Below are 19,246 nucleotides of genomic sequence, written 5' to 3' on the forward strand. Positions count from 1 at the left end.
AAACCCAAAAGTTTTCTCACTTATGTTCACTCAAGATAATTCCATCTAGAGTGTTGTGCTGTATAGGTAGAATTAAATTGCATGCTGTGCTGCATTGAAAAATAGAAGAAAGAACCTCTGTTTCAGTCATTTCAATACATTCAACAGTACTTTTCTCTTTGTTAGCATACTGGATGCGAAATGGCTTGTTACATATAACATTAGATGTGATGTAATGTAATGTAATGGATGCGGCTGGGCATGAACAAAGTCCACCATTGACCTTCCATTATGCCCTTGTGAAAACGGGCGAAAGACTCACTTGCCTATCTCCTCATATCATACCTAATCCACGTGCGTTCGTAGATTCATGATTTATGTTTGCCCTCTGGTGAAACCTTTATCTGAGTTCACCCGTGTTTGATAAGACAGCCCGTATTAATCACTCACAGATGAATTGAGATTCTCTGTTTTGCACGGAGCCGCTGATAGCGCTCTCTTGATGCATTGTTAGTACCTGGGCTACATCTGTAATTAGCTTTGATTGGTATTCATCGCACACCTATTTGGTGCGGTGTACCGTGTGAGCGTCTTCACGAGACGTGAACAAGGCTGGTTGTTCTACCCTGAGGTGTTTTATAGGGAGCTCGTTTTCCACTTGAACCTTTCTGCGCTGTATGTTTCTGTTTAAACAGGGGTCCTGTGATTGTTGCTGGAATTTGAGTTCCATTCTGTGCTTCTGTCTTATAATCTGTGATCACAGGTCTTTAATCCACAGGTATTATTTTTGCACCTTTTCACCCAAATTTGGTAATTGCCAGTTGTCAGCTTGTCCCACTCAACAATCTCTGTGTTCCTGCAGGAGAGCAGTGTGAGTTGAATGCAATCCTCCATTACATCCGCACACATGCCATTCCTTCTGTTTTTCACACTACAAGTCCCACGGTGCATTGCGGTGAAATGGGTGCTCATTGGAGGATAAACGCTGATGTCATCCGAGCAGCCGGTAGGCACCTGACCAATCACAGGGGGCCAAGAGAGCTTCGTGAGGAGGGAACCCTGGCTGACGAGCTCACCCCTATCCCCAGCAGTACGAGGCCCCGTCTCCTTCTGCTGTCTGATTGAACGCTGGTCAGTGCCAGCCATCTGTGTGGCCCTCTGGCCTGGGATTGAAGACCGCGTGGCTTCCTCCTCACAGCTGAACTGCCGGTGGTGCTGACTGCTGCAACCTGTCGTTTCTGACGCCGCTGAACCGGCAGCGTGAAAGTCCATCGCAAAGACCGAGCGTGACACTTCTCCGTCCTGGCGAGCTGGTATGACTCATGCTCTCCCATACCGCGGCCTGTAACCGACGGGCTGCGTTTGGCTGTGACATCCTGCCAGGTCACAAATGGCTGTGAGCACCCCAGACGGCCAGCCCGGCCCGACGTCAAACTCAGCGTTAGCGGGAAGGCACGGACAGACTCCTCGGTCCTGGTTTTTACCAGGCGCGACACGTGGCTGGTTAAGTCGCCTCATTACCTGTGCCCAATCGCTCCTCTGACTAATGAGCCACAGTACTGCTGAGGCAGCAGTCAGAGTCACTTTAACACGGTGCAGTCAGTTCATGAATGATACATTAATCACATCGATGCCAAAAACATTTAATCAGCAGCCACAATCCATATTCCTTATCGATCTAAAAACATACATACATCCCCTAAGAGGAGAGTGATATGTTAAGGAGGACAGATATAGTTCATATAAAAGAGTGACCACGAATCAATGCACTTTAACAGTATTTGTTCGATTGCAAGCCAAGGAATGTATATAAATATGGAAATGCATGTTAAATAAGATAAAATAGCATCTACGTTTAAAAATGTCTCCATTTTGAAATAGTGTTGTATATAGCAGTATAATAATGGTAATAATGTCAGGTAGGCACAACTTCAGTGTGGAGAATTGCGGAGGAGTGCGGCTATTGTTAAATTCAGCAGGACGTTATTATGGTAATGGTGTCCCAGTATGCTTTGTGCCAAGGTTGTGTGAGGTCCTTGTAAGTGGAAAAAGTTCCCATACGAGGAAATAAACCGGAGAGATAAGAACTGCAGAGAGAGGACCAGAGCACCAGAATTGGATTGGTGGCTGTGTTTCATTAAACATGCGGCGGATCCTGCAGATTCTCCTGGATAGAGGACTCATTGTGTGAAGTGGTGACCGTGGACTCTGTGGAGCCATGCTTGTTTTTGTCATTAGCAGGTGCCTCACTTTTCTGCACGTACAGGCATGAAAGGATGGTGTTGCTCTCTGCTTCCCCCCCAGGTAGGATGAGGCAGCCCAGATGGAAACGGGTCTCACTGAACAGACCTTGTGACATTTTTTTTAGGTGTTAATTGTGCCTTGAAGGAAAATATATTTTAAAAAATACATGGAATTACCGGTAAATTCACTCAGACTACAGAGGCTTAGCAAATTCCCATTCTGGAAAAGGTCGTGGCATTGTCATATGTGATCAGAAACAGTTGATTGTGTTAACAAACTGTGGAGTGGTCTTTTAATAGCTTGTGAGACACATCTCTTTTGACAATAGATTTGTAGCAGATTGTAAAAGATTTGTAATGTAAATCTGGTAAATTAAAAAAAGTTGTAAACCACCCAGGAAACATATAACAGCTGGGTACTGGCAAATAAGCCCACACTCAGCATTCTTTTAGCTTCATCCCACGGGCTCTCTGTAACTTCCCAAAACAGAGCCGTCTCAAGTAGGTGGTAACGATTGCCTTTTTTTTTTTTTGCTTCTTTTTAAGTTATTTTAAGATAACCTATGGCTGTCCAGTTGGGCTATATCCTTCCTTTCCTTCCCTTCCATTTCTTAATTTAGGTCCTCATTTTAAATTTGAAATGTCGTGAGACCTGGTCCTGTCATATAAGAACGGCACAGGGGAATGTGGAGGTTCTCCAAACTGCCTCATCCACAGCTGGAGGAAAACACAAAGGACGCCTCAGCAAACAACAAAATAATTGTGATTTATTTGTGAAAGGCGTGTGGCTTCTTGTTAGCAGCAGCGTTTACTGGGAAGAGCTAATGACAGCGTTCACAGTGCAGACAAAAAAAAAACAGAAGAGCTCACACAGATATCGCCCGGTTTCTGTGCCCCTCATTACATTTTCAGTCATTTTACCTCACTTCACAAGGGGGATTTTGAGCTGGGGTCGTCTTCTGACAAAAAAAACCCCTTTAAGCTTTTGTCTTTGAGAGAAAGTACACGGTAATGTGCAGCACTGCTATAACTAAATGCTAACAATTTGAACTGACTGCTGCCCGTTCATATACTACCAGCACCATAACTGCTATTGTTGTTATTATTATTATTATTATTGCTAACAACAACAAACAATAATAATAATGATACATTTTAGAATCATATTGAATCCTGAAATGTGTTAGTAGATGTTATTAGTATCTTTCCAGGTAATAGAAGTACAGTAATCCAAAGTCTGTTAGAAACCCCCCTTCCTGATGATATGACGTCATTCTCACTGGTGTGACGCATGACTCATTTGAACACTGCCAAGTCATGGAGAGCAAGATGCTAAATGTCATCCGCAGAAACAGGTAGGACTCAGGTGTCAGAGAGGGCGTGGCGTGTTTCTGAGGCCCTCGTACTGTTCAGTGGTTCAGCGGCAGTGCAGCATAGTGGTAAGGAGCAGGGCTTGTAACCAAAACGTTGCTGGTTCGAGTCCCCACTGGGGCACTGCTGCTGTACCCTTGGGCAAGGTGCTAACCAAGAATTGCCTCAGTAAATATCCAGCTGTATAAACAGATAACATGTAAAAACTGTAACTATGTAAGTCGCTCTGGATAAGAGCATCTGCTAAATGCCAACAATGTAATGTAACGTAATGATTTGCTCCTGACGCAGCCGTGAAAGGGCAGCCTCCGCCTGTGAACCCGAGTCCCGGCCACCGTCTGACGGGCTCACGGTCTGAAAGCCTTGCCGGCTGCGGAAGGACAGGTGCCACCGGGGTGATGATTGACGGCTCGGGTCGCTCGCAGTGACGGGTGCCGTCGAATCAGCCCTCGGACCTCGCCGGCGTGCTCTGTCGCCGACAGCGACGGGGCGAGAGAGACGCAAAACGCCCTGCGTGTTTACCATAAGCGTGTAATCGGGGAAACCCAGCAGAGCCAATTATCTCGGCTTTCTGCTGTGGAGGCGCTGCTCCGGTGTTTCGCAGCCCTCCCAGAGAGAGCGCGACGCGGCTGTCAGTCACCCGGCTCCGACGCCAGGAGCTGAAAGCGTGACTACCACGCTGTCACCTGCTTGGGGCCCACCCTGGGGCCAGAACGCGAAGGACGGGATCGAAAAACACGCTACAAGGGAGCCTCCCAATTGGACTCTGACACACAACGCGAGCGATGGTTCCTTAACCCCAAATGCGGTTTACCCCCATCCTGAGCTCCGTATTTAGATTTTTGTGATGTAAATCCACACGGTTTCTGGATCCTCGTCATGTAAAATGGTTTCGGAAATAAGCACCCTGCTGTTGATTAAAACGTAGTCAAACCCAAACTGATTTCTTTGGGGGGGGGGGGGGGGGGAAAAAGTTTTGTATGGGGTCCTTGCAGCTTCAGCAGTTGCCTTTTATTACCGTAAATGACTTTGCCTATTATGCCGGCATCTCTCTCCCTCCTCCCTGAAGCCTTTAAAAACCCATTGATAGATCTAAAGGTCTATTAGAGGGATGGTTTGAATGCATCTATTTATACTTCAGCTTGCGCCGAGCCCCAAACCTGCATGCCAGCATTAATTAGGGGTCTGTTGGACCCCCTCAGTCATAGAGGCTAGCCGGTGCCTCTGCTTTTCACACGCTCAGGTCCTAATTACTTCGAGATGACAGAACAGTTCCCGAGTACTGTTCCAGCAAATTGTGAGACACAGACTCGACCCGCCAATGGGCATTTTTAACTGTAGAATGCACAAAGTTCAAGAGCTATTTTAAGTGCTCGTGAACATGGTTTTGAATTTGTAATGTAGCTGCCTATAATTTGCAATAGTTACCGGATAACAGAATTATTTCTCCTTTGTCTAATGCTCACTCTCATTTATGAAACATTATGAAAATGATGGTTTTTTTCTGAGAACTGTGTGACAATGATGTTTGCTCATTAGGTACTGAAACCTGATTATCATTTCATGCATGACCTTACTGAAATATGATTCATAATTACAGCTCTCTGTATGTAAGAGGATATCGCCTGCTTGTGAGATCAGACATGTTAGTTGAAACACAGTGTAACTTCTGCCGATATTTCAATATCCATACCCAGTCCCAAGGGCTTTCTTAGTGCGCACACACCCTGGCGTACTCGGATGACGCACACACATATGCACACACACACACGTGCACACACACACACTCACACACACTCACACACTCACACACACTCACACACACACACACACACACACACACTCACACACACACACTCACACACTCACACACACTCACACACACACTCACACTCACACACACTCACACACTCACACACACACACACACTCACACACACACACTCACACACACACTCACACACACTCCCACACACTCCCACACAAACACACACACACACACACACACTCACACACACACACACACGCACAGACTGTGTGATTGATGGTCTGGCATCCTCATTTGTCGGCCCTCTTGGCTCTGGCATTGATAGGAGCCGGCGCTGATAAGGTTAGCCTGCCCGGGGCTGATAAACCCGGTGGACACCACTGACAACTTTGAACACAATCACTCAGGATGAGTGGCGGCTGTAATCTATCTCCGTAGCAACCGGGCCTGGCTACGAGAACCTCTGGGGTCAACCAGATAAATTGAATAGGACCGTGGCACAGTGAGGGGGGTGGGGGTGGGGGGAGCTTTGATTAATTATCCCCACGATGATCAGATAAAGATAACGGGGTTAATAGCCCTCACCGGGCAGGTATAGGAGGACTGAAGGCACTCTGATAAGCCCACAGAAAGCTGCAGGATGGTGGCCAGGCCAACTGTCTCGGCCATTGCGAGATAAAATATTTTCCCTAGAACTGGGTTTTATATTTACAGCTTTCTTACAAGCTGAAATTTCACCGGTGCATGCATTATAATATAAGAAATTTCTCTGAACTAGACTTGGGTTCTGTTGTAAAACGCTGCATTTTACAGGATGCAGTATATTGTGTTATAGTAATTGAGAGATAAGTCTGTTTTCTAGCCCTGTCCAGCTTTGGAAGAGTTTTACAGTTCATATGAATGTGGCAGTGGCACATCTTTTATATTTTGCATTTGGAATAAATGAAAAATAAATATGCTTCCTTCTCAGAATGCTCCGTGTTATGTAACGAGTGTCCTGTTGAGGACCTGAGCTTTTTGTCGTTTAATTGAGACGTGTGATTGTAATTTAAAAAGAAAAAAAACAAAACAAAAAAAATCATTCTTTCTCTGGCTGGCAGATGGGCTGTTGTTCCAATATTAATGAGATAGAGAATGGCTATACATCTGTTAAGATGAAAATTGAGTTTTCGGGAAAGGGGACCCATTAGCATCAAGTGGGCACTCTGAAGGCTGCTAAGGCATGGGTCCGCTGTGGTGATGTTCAAGAGCAGCAGTGAGTACAGCCCACTGTCTGGGAAGACTTTCATAGTCACTCTCCAATACAATTCAGCCGATCACTCTGCAGTACATTGCAGGCATTTTAATACTATAATAATAAATTGAGCTTTTCAGCTACTAAATTACATCACAAATGAAGTTCTCAAGCCGGCTGTTTATAATTCATGTCTGCAGGTTTGCACCTCAACTTTTTAAATTCTTTTGCAGTTCCCCGCTTATCCTTATTACAAATCTTAGTTTTTCTCAGAACTGTGTGATTACAGAAGATGTACTGCTCCATTTGCCAGAGATGCTTGAAGGTTTGTGGAGAACGTGTCTTATTAAAGCAATCGAAATGAGTCCAATAATGTTTAATGAGCACGCCAGCTGCAGAAAAAGGCAATTTCGCTTTTTTAATATATTGTCTTATCATCTTTTTTCTTTTTTCTGATAAAGCTGCATATTAAGGCCGCTAATGTTCTTCTTTCTTGTGGCTTTGAGAAGATGAGAGTGAATATAAATATTGATTGAAAGTAGCAGCATCAAAGTTATTCAATCTCGTCTTTTAATTTGTGATGGGATGTGTACTTTGAGACTTTTTTAAATGGAATATTTTAGTGCACGCTTGATCATTTCAGTGTAACATGCAGAGGTAAAAGAATATATGGTTTTAATTTGTCTCAGAAGATTTACCACGTCTCATATACCTTAGCTTGGATGATCAGCTTTGAATACTAAAGGCAAACAGACAGTCACTGTACGTGAAACTGATTGTTTTTACTCAGTACATCTCACCGTTATCTCTTTGTTTGAAGACAAGAGCAGTAGGAAACTAGTGCAGTGTAAGTTATAGTTTTACACGCATGAACACGATTGTTCCTTACAGTAAAACACAAATATACCATAATATATATATTATAATGAATGTTTCCAATGTTATCCATTTCCATGTTATCCATTTATACAACTGGATTTTTTACTGGGATTTTTTTTTTTTGTGGGTTAAGTACCTTGACCAAGGGTACAACAGCAGTGCTCCAGTGGGGAATTGAACCAGCACCATCTCGGTTACAAGCCCTACTCCTTGCCACTATGCTACACTGCTGCCCTAAAATCCATCACAGGTCATATTAGGCACACTGACACATCAAGCTTGCACCAGTCCATTGCCTCATGCAAAGGCAGTGTTAAATCCCCAGCTGTTCCTCTCCGAGTTACAGTGTAAGTAATTGCATACCCTGTAAATCTCCCGCGATAAAGAGGTCCACTAAAGAAATGAATGACGTTCTGCGTACGTATTTGATACGTCATTGTCTCTGAGACGTTTCTTTTTTTTCCCCGCGGGATTACTGGATCAAATCACAGGTATTACAGGGCTCCATAGGGTGATTTGTAACATGGAGTTATTGGTTCAAGGTACAACATGACTGTTTTATCCCTTAGCAAAGTACCTGAAGTACTGCAGTGAAAATCCGTTTCATAATAATTGAAAAGCAAATGCAGGAAGTCTGAATCCTTGTGTTGTGTGATGAATTTTAGGAAGGGATAGGACACATTGGAGTAATTCCAAGTATCTGCTGTTTTTTCTGCTGTTTTGCACATGTGTGTCCCATGAGGTTTAGCCTTGTGTTTCCTACCAAAACCTCAAAATGTATTCCAGTAAAAGATACACATCTAGACAATTACTATTTTCCCCTCTCTTTCTCTACAGTGGCTGTGTAGAGTATGAAATCTCAATCAGTTTTAAAAAGAGCAAGTCTTTATTCATGGGTACAAATAGTTGGAATTTACCTTGTAGTGCTTTGGTATCTGTGTTTGCCTTATATGTACCTGTAGTGAACACTAAATTTATAACCATGAAGTAAACCTTTGTGAGGCAGAGTCTGTATGGTTGCGTTTATGCTTGCGGTTAGTCTGATAGTGAAGGCTTCGGGACAGGGCATGGAGCTCTGAAGAGGGGCAGCATGTTGAATTCACAGGTGGGGTATTATCCTGAGCCAGGGGGTTAACCTGGAGTAAAAGTAGAAAACGAAACTGTGTAAATTCCTCCAAATAAGCTTGTCTGGTAAGCAAAAAACAGAAAAAAACCGGCAATAATAGTTCTTTTTGAGACTTCCTGTATGCATAGCTAACATTTACTTAACTGTTTATTTTGTTTGTGCTGTAACTATAGCGTTGACATTGTCTGTTATGTGGCTGAAAGCATTTGTGTTGGTTTGGTTTAGTAATCTGGCCTTCAGTGACCGTACCCTGTGTTCTGTAATAGCTGGCCATCAGTGACTCTACCCTGTGTTGCTTTACAGTTGGCCATCAGTGACCGTACCCTGTGTTGCTTTACAGCTAGGAGAAGACACCTTCAACCGGGCCAAGCTCCTCAACATCGGCTACACGGAGGCGTTGAAGGACGCAGAGTATGACTGCTTCATTTTCAGCGACGTCGACCTCATCCCCATGGATGACCGCAACCTCTACCACTGCTACGACCAGCCCCGCCACTTCGCCATCGCCATGGACAAGTTCGGCTTCCGGTAACTTCTCTCTTTCTGTCGGGCAGCGCTCGAAACAGGCAGATTTGCATTACATTACGTTACATTACGTTACATTTACATTTAGCAGATGCTCTTGTCCAGAGTGACTTCCAGCACAGAAGAACAGAAGTGCATCCATTCAAGTTGAATGAGCAACGGTGTCAGACCAGGCTAACAACACTCCCAGACCAGAGAGTGTGAGCATAACACTATTAAAGCTATAAGTTATAAGTTAACTTATAAGGGAGATCTAAATCATGGTAAATTTAGATGGGAGAGGGGTGTAATGGCCTTATGGGTACATAAGCACAAACACACTGGTCTTTCTTCGTATAATTAATTCTCTGCTTAAAGTTAATTTGCAAAATTGTAGCCACACATATCAGCCAGCAGTATGTCCTGGACAAGGAAGGACAAGGAAGGAAATTCCTCCATGTAAAGAAATTCTCTCCGGGTTTCACACAGTGGCACCAGCTGGGGAGATTAAATGACAGCAAGCCTGAATGAGGCTGGAGAGGCCATTGAGTTGCCGGGACACCTGTTTCCAATGTGACAAAGCGCGCCGGCGCTGAAATCCCGCTTTCTGGATGTTTAATTTCCCCTCTTGTGTTTGCCTGTCTGTGCCGATTCGGCTGAGGGGGTAACCACACTCCAAACACGCTGTCGGTCCTTATCAAGCAGAGGAAAGATGACGCTATGCTGTGTTCAGGGGAAGGGGGGGCATATCTTTTGTAGCATGAATTTGCGGCGTTATCTGTCTGCCCCTCTCACCTGTGGAGAGATAATGGCCCGGGAAGAGTCGGGCCGGGCTGTCTGCCGGCCGACGGGCGGCTCGATCCGGAAGCCCTCGTGTTACGCTCCGCTGTCTCCGGGGCCAGAGGCCCTCGTTCTGACTCACATCTCGCTGGCTTCCTCGCACCTGTGCCAGTTCTTTCTAATTAACACCCTCCGTCTGCTGGGGACGGGCGTCTATGGGCGCGAGCTGCCAGAGAGCGGAGGAGAGAGACGGGCTGTGAAAAAACACCTCTCACCAAGGCAGGGATAATGCACTCACTTATGTCTCCAGCAGCATCTGATTGCTCCGAGTCGATAGAAATCGAGTCCCTTTCTGAAAGATGCGGACCCACCGTGCAAGATAAAGCTCGGAATAAGTACATGATGGTCCCTGTACTCAGGAGTGCACAAAACAACACTCCTTATATGGCTCGGTACACATCCCCGGTGCATGTAATTCAGAGCGGGCTTTCTGTCTGACCTGTATACCCCACGGCGGGGGTATCCGCAGGGATCAAGGCGCCTCGGGAGCGTGACCGCGGGTGGTTTTCCGAAAAGCTGGCTGCCCGTGATGGCGGTGTTTCCGTGGCAGCCGCCAGGAGCGGCCCTCGTGAAGCTCCGCCTCTCTCCCCCGTGTTTCCGCAGGGACGGCTGCTCGAGCAGATGGCCCTGTTTCTTCGCGCTTGTTGTCTTGCAGCACTGAGCGTGTGTGGCTGCTTCAGCAGTGAGCCCGTCGCACGCCGACTCAGCGCACAGAGGCCTGGAGCACACTCCTGGCAAACTCCCATTACACCCAACCGCCAACCCCGGGCCCTGGGACTGACAGACCGGCAGAGAGCGATGCATTAAAAAGTAAAAACTGCACTCTGTCTTTAGAGCCTCAGGGCTGTGTTGTAGGTGGATTTAATGTAACCATAATCTGTTACACATGGCAAGTGTATGATAGGTATAGATGTAGCATGACATTGTGATATTTTTTATGTATTTTGAGGAAAGAAAAACAAAATACCACAACTTTAATGCAATTTGTATTGTGCTTATCTGTTTGTATATGCACACACACACACACACAGATTAATATATATATATATATATAAGTATTATATTGCTGTATAATATTGCTTTGAAAGAGGAGACAGACAAATACCGGACCTTCTCTGCCTTATGGATAAAATGTGGAGGCTTTTTTGAGAGGAAAAAAGTAAGAAGCGCAATAAAAAGGTAGTTAAATGTATTTTGATATTGCCATGAACAGGAAGCGTAGACTCGCACATATACTCAAAACTGTGAACCATAAATCAGAGAGAGTGGAAGAGGAGAGAAAGAGAGAGAAATGAAGATGTTTTAAAGCTCTGTCTGGAGAGACAGAAAGAAGCATAATTGTGGCCATGCTCTGAAGCCATGTTTCCACTCAGAGGACCAGCCCTGAGGCCTAGAACATGCTCTCTCTCCCATGCTAGTGAACACACTCCCTCTCATCTGCTGAACATCCTCTCCATTTCCGCGCCTTCCCTCCTGCTTGTCACCTCTTCCCCTTGACTGCACCTCCTCTCCGGCTCCACAGCTCCTCTGATGTTCTCCCCTTCCCTCGTTTTCCACACCTCCTCTCCCTTTCCGCACTCGCTCTCCCTCCCCCCCTCCCTCCCTCCCTCTCTCCCTCTCTCTCTCCCTCCCTCTCTCTCTCTCTCTCTCTCTCTCTCCCTCCCTCTCTCTCTCTCTCCCTCTCTCTCTCCCTCCCTCCCTCTCTCTCTCTCTCTCTCTCTCCCTCCATCTCTCTCTCTCCCTCCCTCTCTCTCCCTCTCTCTCGCTCTCTCTCTCTCCCTCCCTCTCTCTCTCTCTCTCTCTCTCCCTCCCTCCCTCTCTCTCTCTCTCCCTCCCTCTCTCTCTCTCTCTCTCTCGCTCTCTCTCTCTCCCTCCCTCTCTCTCTCTCTCTCTCTCTCCCTCCCTCCCTCTCTCTCTCTCTCCCTCCCTCTCTCTCTCTCTCTCTCGCTCTCTCTCTCTCCCTCCCTCCCTCTCTCTCTCTCTCCCTCCCTCTCTCTCTCTCCCTCCCTCTCTCTCCCTCTCTCTCTCTCTCTCCCTCCCTCCCTCTCTCTCTCTCTCTCTCCCTCCCTCTCTCTCTCTCTCTCTCGCTCTCTCTCTCTCCCTCCCTCCCTCTCTCTCTCTCTCTCTCTCTCTCTCTCTCTCTCTCCCTCCCTCCCTCCCTCCCTCTCTCTCTCTCTCTCTCTCTCTCTCTCCTGTGTTGTTGAACTCTCCCCTCCACTCCGGGGTCGCTCGGGCTGTGTGTGCGGAAGTAGAGTCATCAGAGGCGAGGTGAAGCACGCGTTTCCCTCCCAGCGATCTCTCTCTCTTTGCGGCTTGGGCTCCGCTCCGCCAGGGCTGGTGCGTGTCACATTGGGAGCGCCTCGCCGCGGCGAAGTGACAGAGTGATAAAGCATCGTGACAGCCAGTGACACGGCGTGGCGCAGCTGCACGCGGAGAGAGAGGCGCTCCGCATGATGAACATACACATACAGGCCGCATTCTTTATCTGGCCGCGCGGAGATGGAGACCCTGTCATGTCAGACACGCTGTATCCAGCGTAAAGGGAAGGATGCGGTCCGGCGCTTCCATGATCGAGGACGTGAATGAGTATACGCAGTAGGCCTGCGCGTTCAGCGGTGACTGCGCTCAGTGTCAGGCGGTTTGACTCTTAATGCGCTTTCAGGAGTGTTCGCCATGGGCGGATCACTCAGACGTTTTTATGAACAAGTGTGATCATTTGTCACCCATTGTGAGGAGACGTACATGAATCCTTGAACTGGAAGTCGCTCTGGATATTGTGCTGGAAGTTGCTCTGGATAAAAGCGTCTGCTAAATGAATGTAATGGAATGTAGACAGGCAGCTAAGCTATGGACGCTGAATGTGTGAACTCATTCAAAAGGAAAAGCACCTTTTTTATCTGCCAGATGACCTACAGTATACTCATTTTTTTCACCACAGACACATCATAACTTTTTGCATATGGAAAGCCTCCAGTAACGCAATGTGTGTTGTTCATGTTTGCCTGTTTAAAGTACTCTGTATGACTTCTGTATTCTCACCATTGTTCACCGTCTTGCCAGACAGAAGTTTGATTTGATAAAAAGTGAAAGTATGTTTGCGTTTTTTAAAGGTAATGTGTGCACATTTGTGTTTTTTAAAGATAAACACACAAACTTGCATACATGTTTTTGGTTTCACACGGCATAATGATACTCAGTCCCACCCACTAAGCACGTAAAGGGTTGAAAACTGAGGACATACAGGTAACTTCTGCAGTGGGAGACTGATGACTTTTCCTTTGGTTCTGTCTGTGAGTGAGTTTACCTGCTGGTAGGATTTGGGCCTTGGGCTTCAGTTGGATGTTGATGTTGGCTTTGGCTTGTTCCCCTCGTAGGCTGCCCTACGCCGGCTATTTCGGTGGGGTCTCTGGACTGAGCAAAAAGCAGTTCCTGAAAATCAACGGCTTCCCCAACGAGTACTGGGGCTGGGGCGGGGAGGACGACGATATTTACAACAGGTAACGGCACAGTGAGCTGACTGCACCCCCCCCCCAATATGCTCTGCTTCTAAATAGCCCCTACCAGGGGCAAACACAGAAAACTACACACACAATGCCGTTATACAGTCAGTGTTCCCACTAATATTTATGAAACTGTGAAAATATTAGGCTGATATCTGGACTTTAATACTAAGGAAAACTTGGGTTATGTCTGAGGTGAGGTTATCGTTTCTGAAAGGCATCTTTGATTTTTCAGCTCCTGCTGCTATAAATTAAATTTCATTTTATTTGGCCTCATTTTTTGTGTGCTGCTGTTTTTTTTTTCTTCATTGTGTGGTTGTGAAAAGTGAGCCCTGAAAAAGTCTCAATGTTCATAATTGTTTTAAATGCACACTGTACTTGCTATGTAATCATTTCATACAATATGATTTATAGGTGTTACCCTTATACTTAATGGATGTTTGTCGTGATACCAGCATTTTGAATACATGAGATCACAGCAATGATCATTTACTCAGAAACATTAAATTACACTGGTGTGGTGGTGTCCCTCCAAGCCATGAACTTCTAGAGTTAACTTCTGAGTGTTCCAGTTTTGACCTGTTTGCTCATATTTTCTGTGAAACTCTAGAAGGTGCCTGAACTGAGATCATTAAAAATATTCATGGAAGTTCACATGCGCCTACTTAATGAGGCACCACTGCGTTTAGCTGCTTTATCTCCTTTAAGGTTTATTTTCAAAACTGCTTCATGTTTAATTTCCCTGCTGGTCAAGCACAAGCATTAAAAACATGGAGGGCAGACCTACACAGACACACACTCATTAGAGTTTGCACATTACTGGCGGTGAGCTGACAGTGCTGAGCTACTGAAGAAAGAAGCGAGGTCATTGGATAAGACAGGAACCACACAGGAGCCTGCATTCCTGGAGGCTCCGCCCACTGCCTCATGGTCAGGGACAGCTGAAAGGCTAGACCGCTCTGTTCATTTTTCTACTGGGTTGTTTTGTAAAGGAATCTGTTAAAAAAGGTCTGGTTTTGTGCTGATAATGAGTTGGATTCTGGAAAAGAAAATTTAGTACAGAAATGCTGAGTCTTTGTTATCTGCCGTGGGATTTACTATTGGTTGTAACTGACATACTATTTTACATTTACATTTATTCATTTGGCAGACGCTTTTATCCAAAGCGACTTACATAGGTTACAGTTCTTTACACTGTTATCCATTTATACAGCTGGATATTTACTGAGGCAACTGTGGGTTAAGTACCTTGCCCAAGGGTACAGCAGCAGTGTCCCAGCGGGGATCGAACCGGCAACCTTTCGGTTACGAGTCCTGCTCCTTAACCACTATGCTACACTGCCGCCCACTATACTATATAGCTGAAAAAAAAACATATTTGACCTAACTTTTTTTTTTTACAACATTAGGGGAAACCGGGGAAGCTGGCTGTTTCTCCCTCTCCATTCTGCCTAAAAGCAACATAGAAATAACAAATAATGACCTCACATGGCAAATTTTAATACATTCAGATGTTAGCAATCAATGGAACTGAAAAGAATACCTGATACTGCAAATCTAGTAGTGATTCGCTAACAAACATGTAACTCACTGAGCTGGCCTGACTTTCTCCCTTGTCCTTATTCTATCTATGAACTTTCGCCTCTGTGGTCATTGTAACATGCACCACCTTTTCTCCACAAAATGAAGGCGACAATGGATAGTTATGGATAGTTAATGGATTTGAATTTTATTTATGTTAAGCTTACTTAAAATGGCAACAAAACGAGCTGGAAGGTGGGTACATTGCTGCATTGTGGAGATGGTGCCACACCATGTGCATTCTTACATTGGGTTAGGATTTTTTTATATTGCTTTTGCATCAACAACATCATGTACTTCAAGAACATTTCACTCAAGACAAATAATTCATGAATGGTGCAACCAGTCGTAATTCCTTATAGATCAGGCTGCCATTTCACCAAATGCATGGGTATGTTTGATTTGCTGACTGCATTTCCTTGATCATTGTGTTAACCAGCTACACAAGATCTACCTACATGCCTACCTGTTTACTTTCATGTTCCTGCTTGGATCATGTTAGGTAGAAAATAAAAACACTGAGACATACAAATCTGCATTTAGACAAATATTCATAGTAAGTCAAGATTATTGAGTAGCTGGCCACTTTAGTTTTATTTAATGTTTCATTAGTTGATTCACTGTCATATATACCATACTGTACTAAATGTGTGAATGAATTCATTTAACAGCCTAAAAATTTCGTACATGCAGTGAACATTGCACGTGTTTGTATGGGCTGAATTGCCGTAAGGTTTGGAAAACAGCCAGCAAAAATAACCTCGGAAAAGCTTGGGAACCTTTTTATGAAGCATCAGTTCAAGGCTGTGATTCTCTGGGACAGCTGGTCAGCGTGGCCAGCACAATGGAGGCTTGGATGTTTAAGTGATGTGTCTGTTCGGAGCCCTCAGACGTGGATCCAGGGACAGAAAGAGAGACGTCGTTAAGCTCCGCGGTGGCGCAGGGCCCCTGACTCTCGATGTTGTCTAGACTCCATGTCTCCGCTTTCATTTGTCCCCCTAGAAGCATTAAACCCGAAGAGCCCCCCTGTGTTTCGGTCAATCCACCACTAATCTCCTTTCATTTTGTGCTCGTAAAAATGTACGTTTTTTCAAGCGTCGCGTTTGTGTCTGGCAGAGTATGTTAGGGGAAATGAAGCTTTCTTGTTTTTCCTTGACACTTGTTTCAGAAGATAACAAATGGCTTTTGCGAGGGGAATATCATTTCTCCCTGACGCAGGTGACGTGGGGGTGCCAGCGCGTGCTGGAAACGGCAGTCCCTGTAATGTGATAATGCCGCGAAGAGACAGGAAGGGGGAGTGTTGGGGAATCATGGCGGCCACTGCCTCTCCTCCTCTCCCACGTCGGGATGTTTATTGTCGTGTAGATGGAGATTGAGGATGGGAGCGTTATTAGATGAAAGCGGCTCTTTTTTCCCCCGCCTCTGAGAATCGGGCTCCCGATCGGGATGGGGAGACCCGATTAGGCCGATGCCATGAAAACCTTTTATAGCATCAAAGCTGTAATGGGTTCGATCCATCAAAACGTTCAAGAGAGATTTCCCCAGAGCTCCCGCCTCACCAAAAAAAAAAAAGTTCTGTTTGTATTTTTTTGGGTTTTTGTTTGGATTATATTGCTTTTTTGCTTGGTTGCTGTTGCTTGTTTTTTTTTTGATGTGATTTGTGAAAGCGAGAATCCGCACCATGGTAGGTTTGTATTTGACTGACAGTTACAGCGTGTGTCACGGAGTGATCCTTGTTAGGCAGTGGAATTCTGGGATTTTATTCTGTCATATCTCACCGTTCCACCTGGGATACCTCACAGGTGGTGCATGGAGTGCCGCTACCCCCAGTACTCCAAGAAACCTCAGCTTCAGTGTGTGAGTGTCCACACCTGCGCCTGGTTCTCTCTCACACTCCAGTGGCTGTTCTGGTCTGGCTGGCTGAAGTCCCGCCCTGGTACAGAGCGAGACCCTCAAATGTCCATATCACGGTGCGGACTCCCCAGAGATGAAGCTGTGCAGTCGAACGCAAGCGCTGCTGGGTGTCTGCCCCGACCCCTGCGGCGGTCACGTCTGCCCCCTGGAGCCGAGGATTCTGGGAATGTGGAGGACAGAGGAGAGCGCTGTGATTTTTAATGGGGAAACACAGCTCTCGGCTGCCGCGGATCCGTCACGTCACGTGCAGATGGATGCCGTGGGGGAGGGGTTTGAGGTGACGCGGTTCGGGGGCCCTGCGTCATCTCCGCCACCCTCTGACAGCCCGACCCGCAATCTGGGGGCACCGCGTTCCCCTTGGCTTTGCCCGGTGCTGATGTAACAGCCTCTGCCAGCGACAAAAAGCAAAGTCGGATCAGCCTCAAAGCTGGGGTCGGCGCAGTGACACGCCGTGGTTCACGCGGGGACGCGGGAGCCAAGAGTCCCGGCAGCGAAGTGTTCACGCAGCTCGCTTGACAGGAGCCGGACCCGGACGCCACGCTCTAATTTCGGTCCTGCGCTGGGCTTTGATGTTAGCCGGCTCCGGCAGGAGGCATTAAAGCAGATCAGTGTTGTGGCTGCCAGAGGAGAACTCACCGCAAATGTCACTAATTGGTGTTGATGACATTGAAGCGCTTAATTATTACTGTTTTTTTCTAAAGATTCAGGCTCGGTTTTAGTGCCGAGGAAGACTCCACGGTGCCTTCGTGGGAGGCTCGGTTAAATCTCGTTTGCACGTTCAAACTTCTGTCAACTGCATCTTTGTTTGCGTTGGTATTTTTGCTCTCGCCGAGTGGACAAATTCTCCATTGACGGGATCGTGTGATATTTCCGAGGGGTCCTTGTTTTCGCAGTCGAGGGCCGTCCTGTCGGAGGTCTCAGTGGCCAGCTCTTCTGTCTCTGGGCAGGGAGAACACAGCTGCCCTTGTAATGCATGCCAGGGAAAATTCCCTCACAATAATAACCCTGTTTTTTTCCTGTGAAAAAGGCAATATCTGCGGGTCGATTTATCCTTGGGAAAAAGCAAAAAAAAAAAAAAAAAAAAAACATAATTGAGCGAGCAGCTTTTTTCCCCCAGCGGTGGTTTTTGACTGTTTGCCTGAGGCAGGGTGGGAGGTTGTCTCTGTACAGAAGCATCAAGTGAATAATCTGCAGACAGAAATAGCAGTGAGAGGAGGGGGGGGTCCGAGCGCGCAGATGCATCCTGCAGCTTCCTGCCCTTCGTGAACAGCCAACTGCGGCCACCCCCACAAACAAACCCGAAAACTCTCCGCTCTCAGCCCTTCCCAAGCGCCTGCTGGAAACTGGTGATTTGATGATGGTCAGTCTCTGAGCAGCTGAGGTGGGGGGGACAGGGGAAGCACCCCGAGGGGACAGCTCTAGCTGCCTCTCTGATGTCACATCCTCCCAGTGCCAGCCTGTCACTGCCTCCTGACGGATGTGCCTCCGGGACCTGTCACGGGTCCCCGAATGCCCCCGGAGTCTTGGGGTAGCCTCCTGAGTCAGACTCCTCTCTGTCTGTCAGACAGGCAGAGCTGTGATCTGCTGTAAAGTGTGAACTGTAAACGGTGCTGTTTGCTACATTTGTATTTATTTGCTGGATGCTCTTACCCAGAATGACTTACAGAGCAAAGGTACAAAATGGATGTAGTAAGGCCACATGAACAACAGTGCATGCAAAAAATGACAGCTGAACATGTCTCAGCCTATCACACATTGTTACAATAACCAGAATACAGACAAAGTACTACAGTAAGCTACAATTTCAACAGTGCCTAATTGCACTAAAACTTTACAGTAATGTACAATAAGAAGCAAGATTTAAATATGATAACTCGATAGTCTGAAGAGATGGGTCTTCAGTCTTCAGTGAAACGTGATCAGTAACTGTCCTGACTATGGGAAGCTCACTTGCCCATACACAGCGCCCCCTGTAGGGGAGAGCCAGCCAGGCACCTCAGGCTGCAATTTGCTGGCTACAAAGCCACCATAGTGAACCGGTGTTCAACATGACAGATTGACTTGTGTCATCATGTGTCGGCATGGACTGATATATATGAACATATTGACACGTCCAACTGTATTGTGACGTGTCTGATAACTCTTCTGGAAGACTGTGCATGACAGAGTTAAAGACAGGGACAGCACAGGCGTTTGGCTGGCTGTCACACAGTCTGTGCACACGACTCGCTCCCAAGATAGATTGTATGACGTAAAATGTCCTTGCCTCACAGCATATAATCTTAGCTGCGTTATGCAGCCCTCGCCA

At 46.4% G+C, this 19,246-nt stretch overlaps 1 protein-coding gene across 1 annotated transcript in view; it reads left to right on the top strand.

Moving 5' to 3' along the window:
• Window positions 1-19,246, top strand: part of b4galt2 (UDP-Gal:betaGlcNAc beta 1,4- galactosyltransferase, polypeptide 2) — a 113,557-nt gene that overhangs the window by 77,108 nt on the left and 17,203 nt on the right. Inside the window, exons 4-5 of the mRNA XM_036554441.1 lie at window positions 8,940-9,127; window positions 13,318-13,440. Coding sequence (XP_036410334.1) covers window positions 8,940-9,127; window positions 13,318-13,440 — 311 coding nt within the window. The remainder of the gene's footprint in view (window positions 1-8,939; window positions 9,128-13,317; window positions 13,441-19,246) is intronic.

This window comes from Megalops cyprinoides, chromosome 20, assembly GCF_013368585.1.
Source record: "Megalops cyprinoides isolate fMegCyp1 chromosome 20, fMegCyp1.pri, whole genome shotgun sequence".
Taxonomy (NCBI): Eukaryota; Metazoa; Chordata; class Actinopteri; order Elopiformes; family Megalopidae; genus Megalops; species Megalops cyprinoides.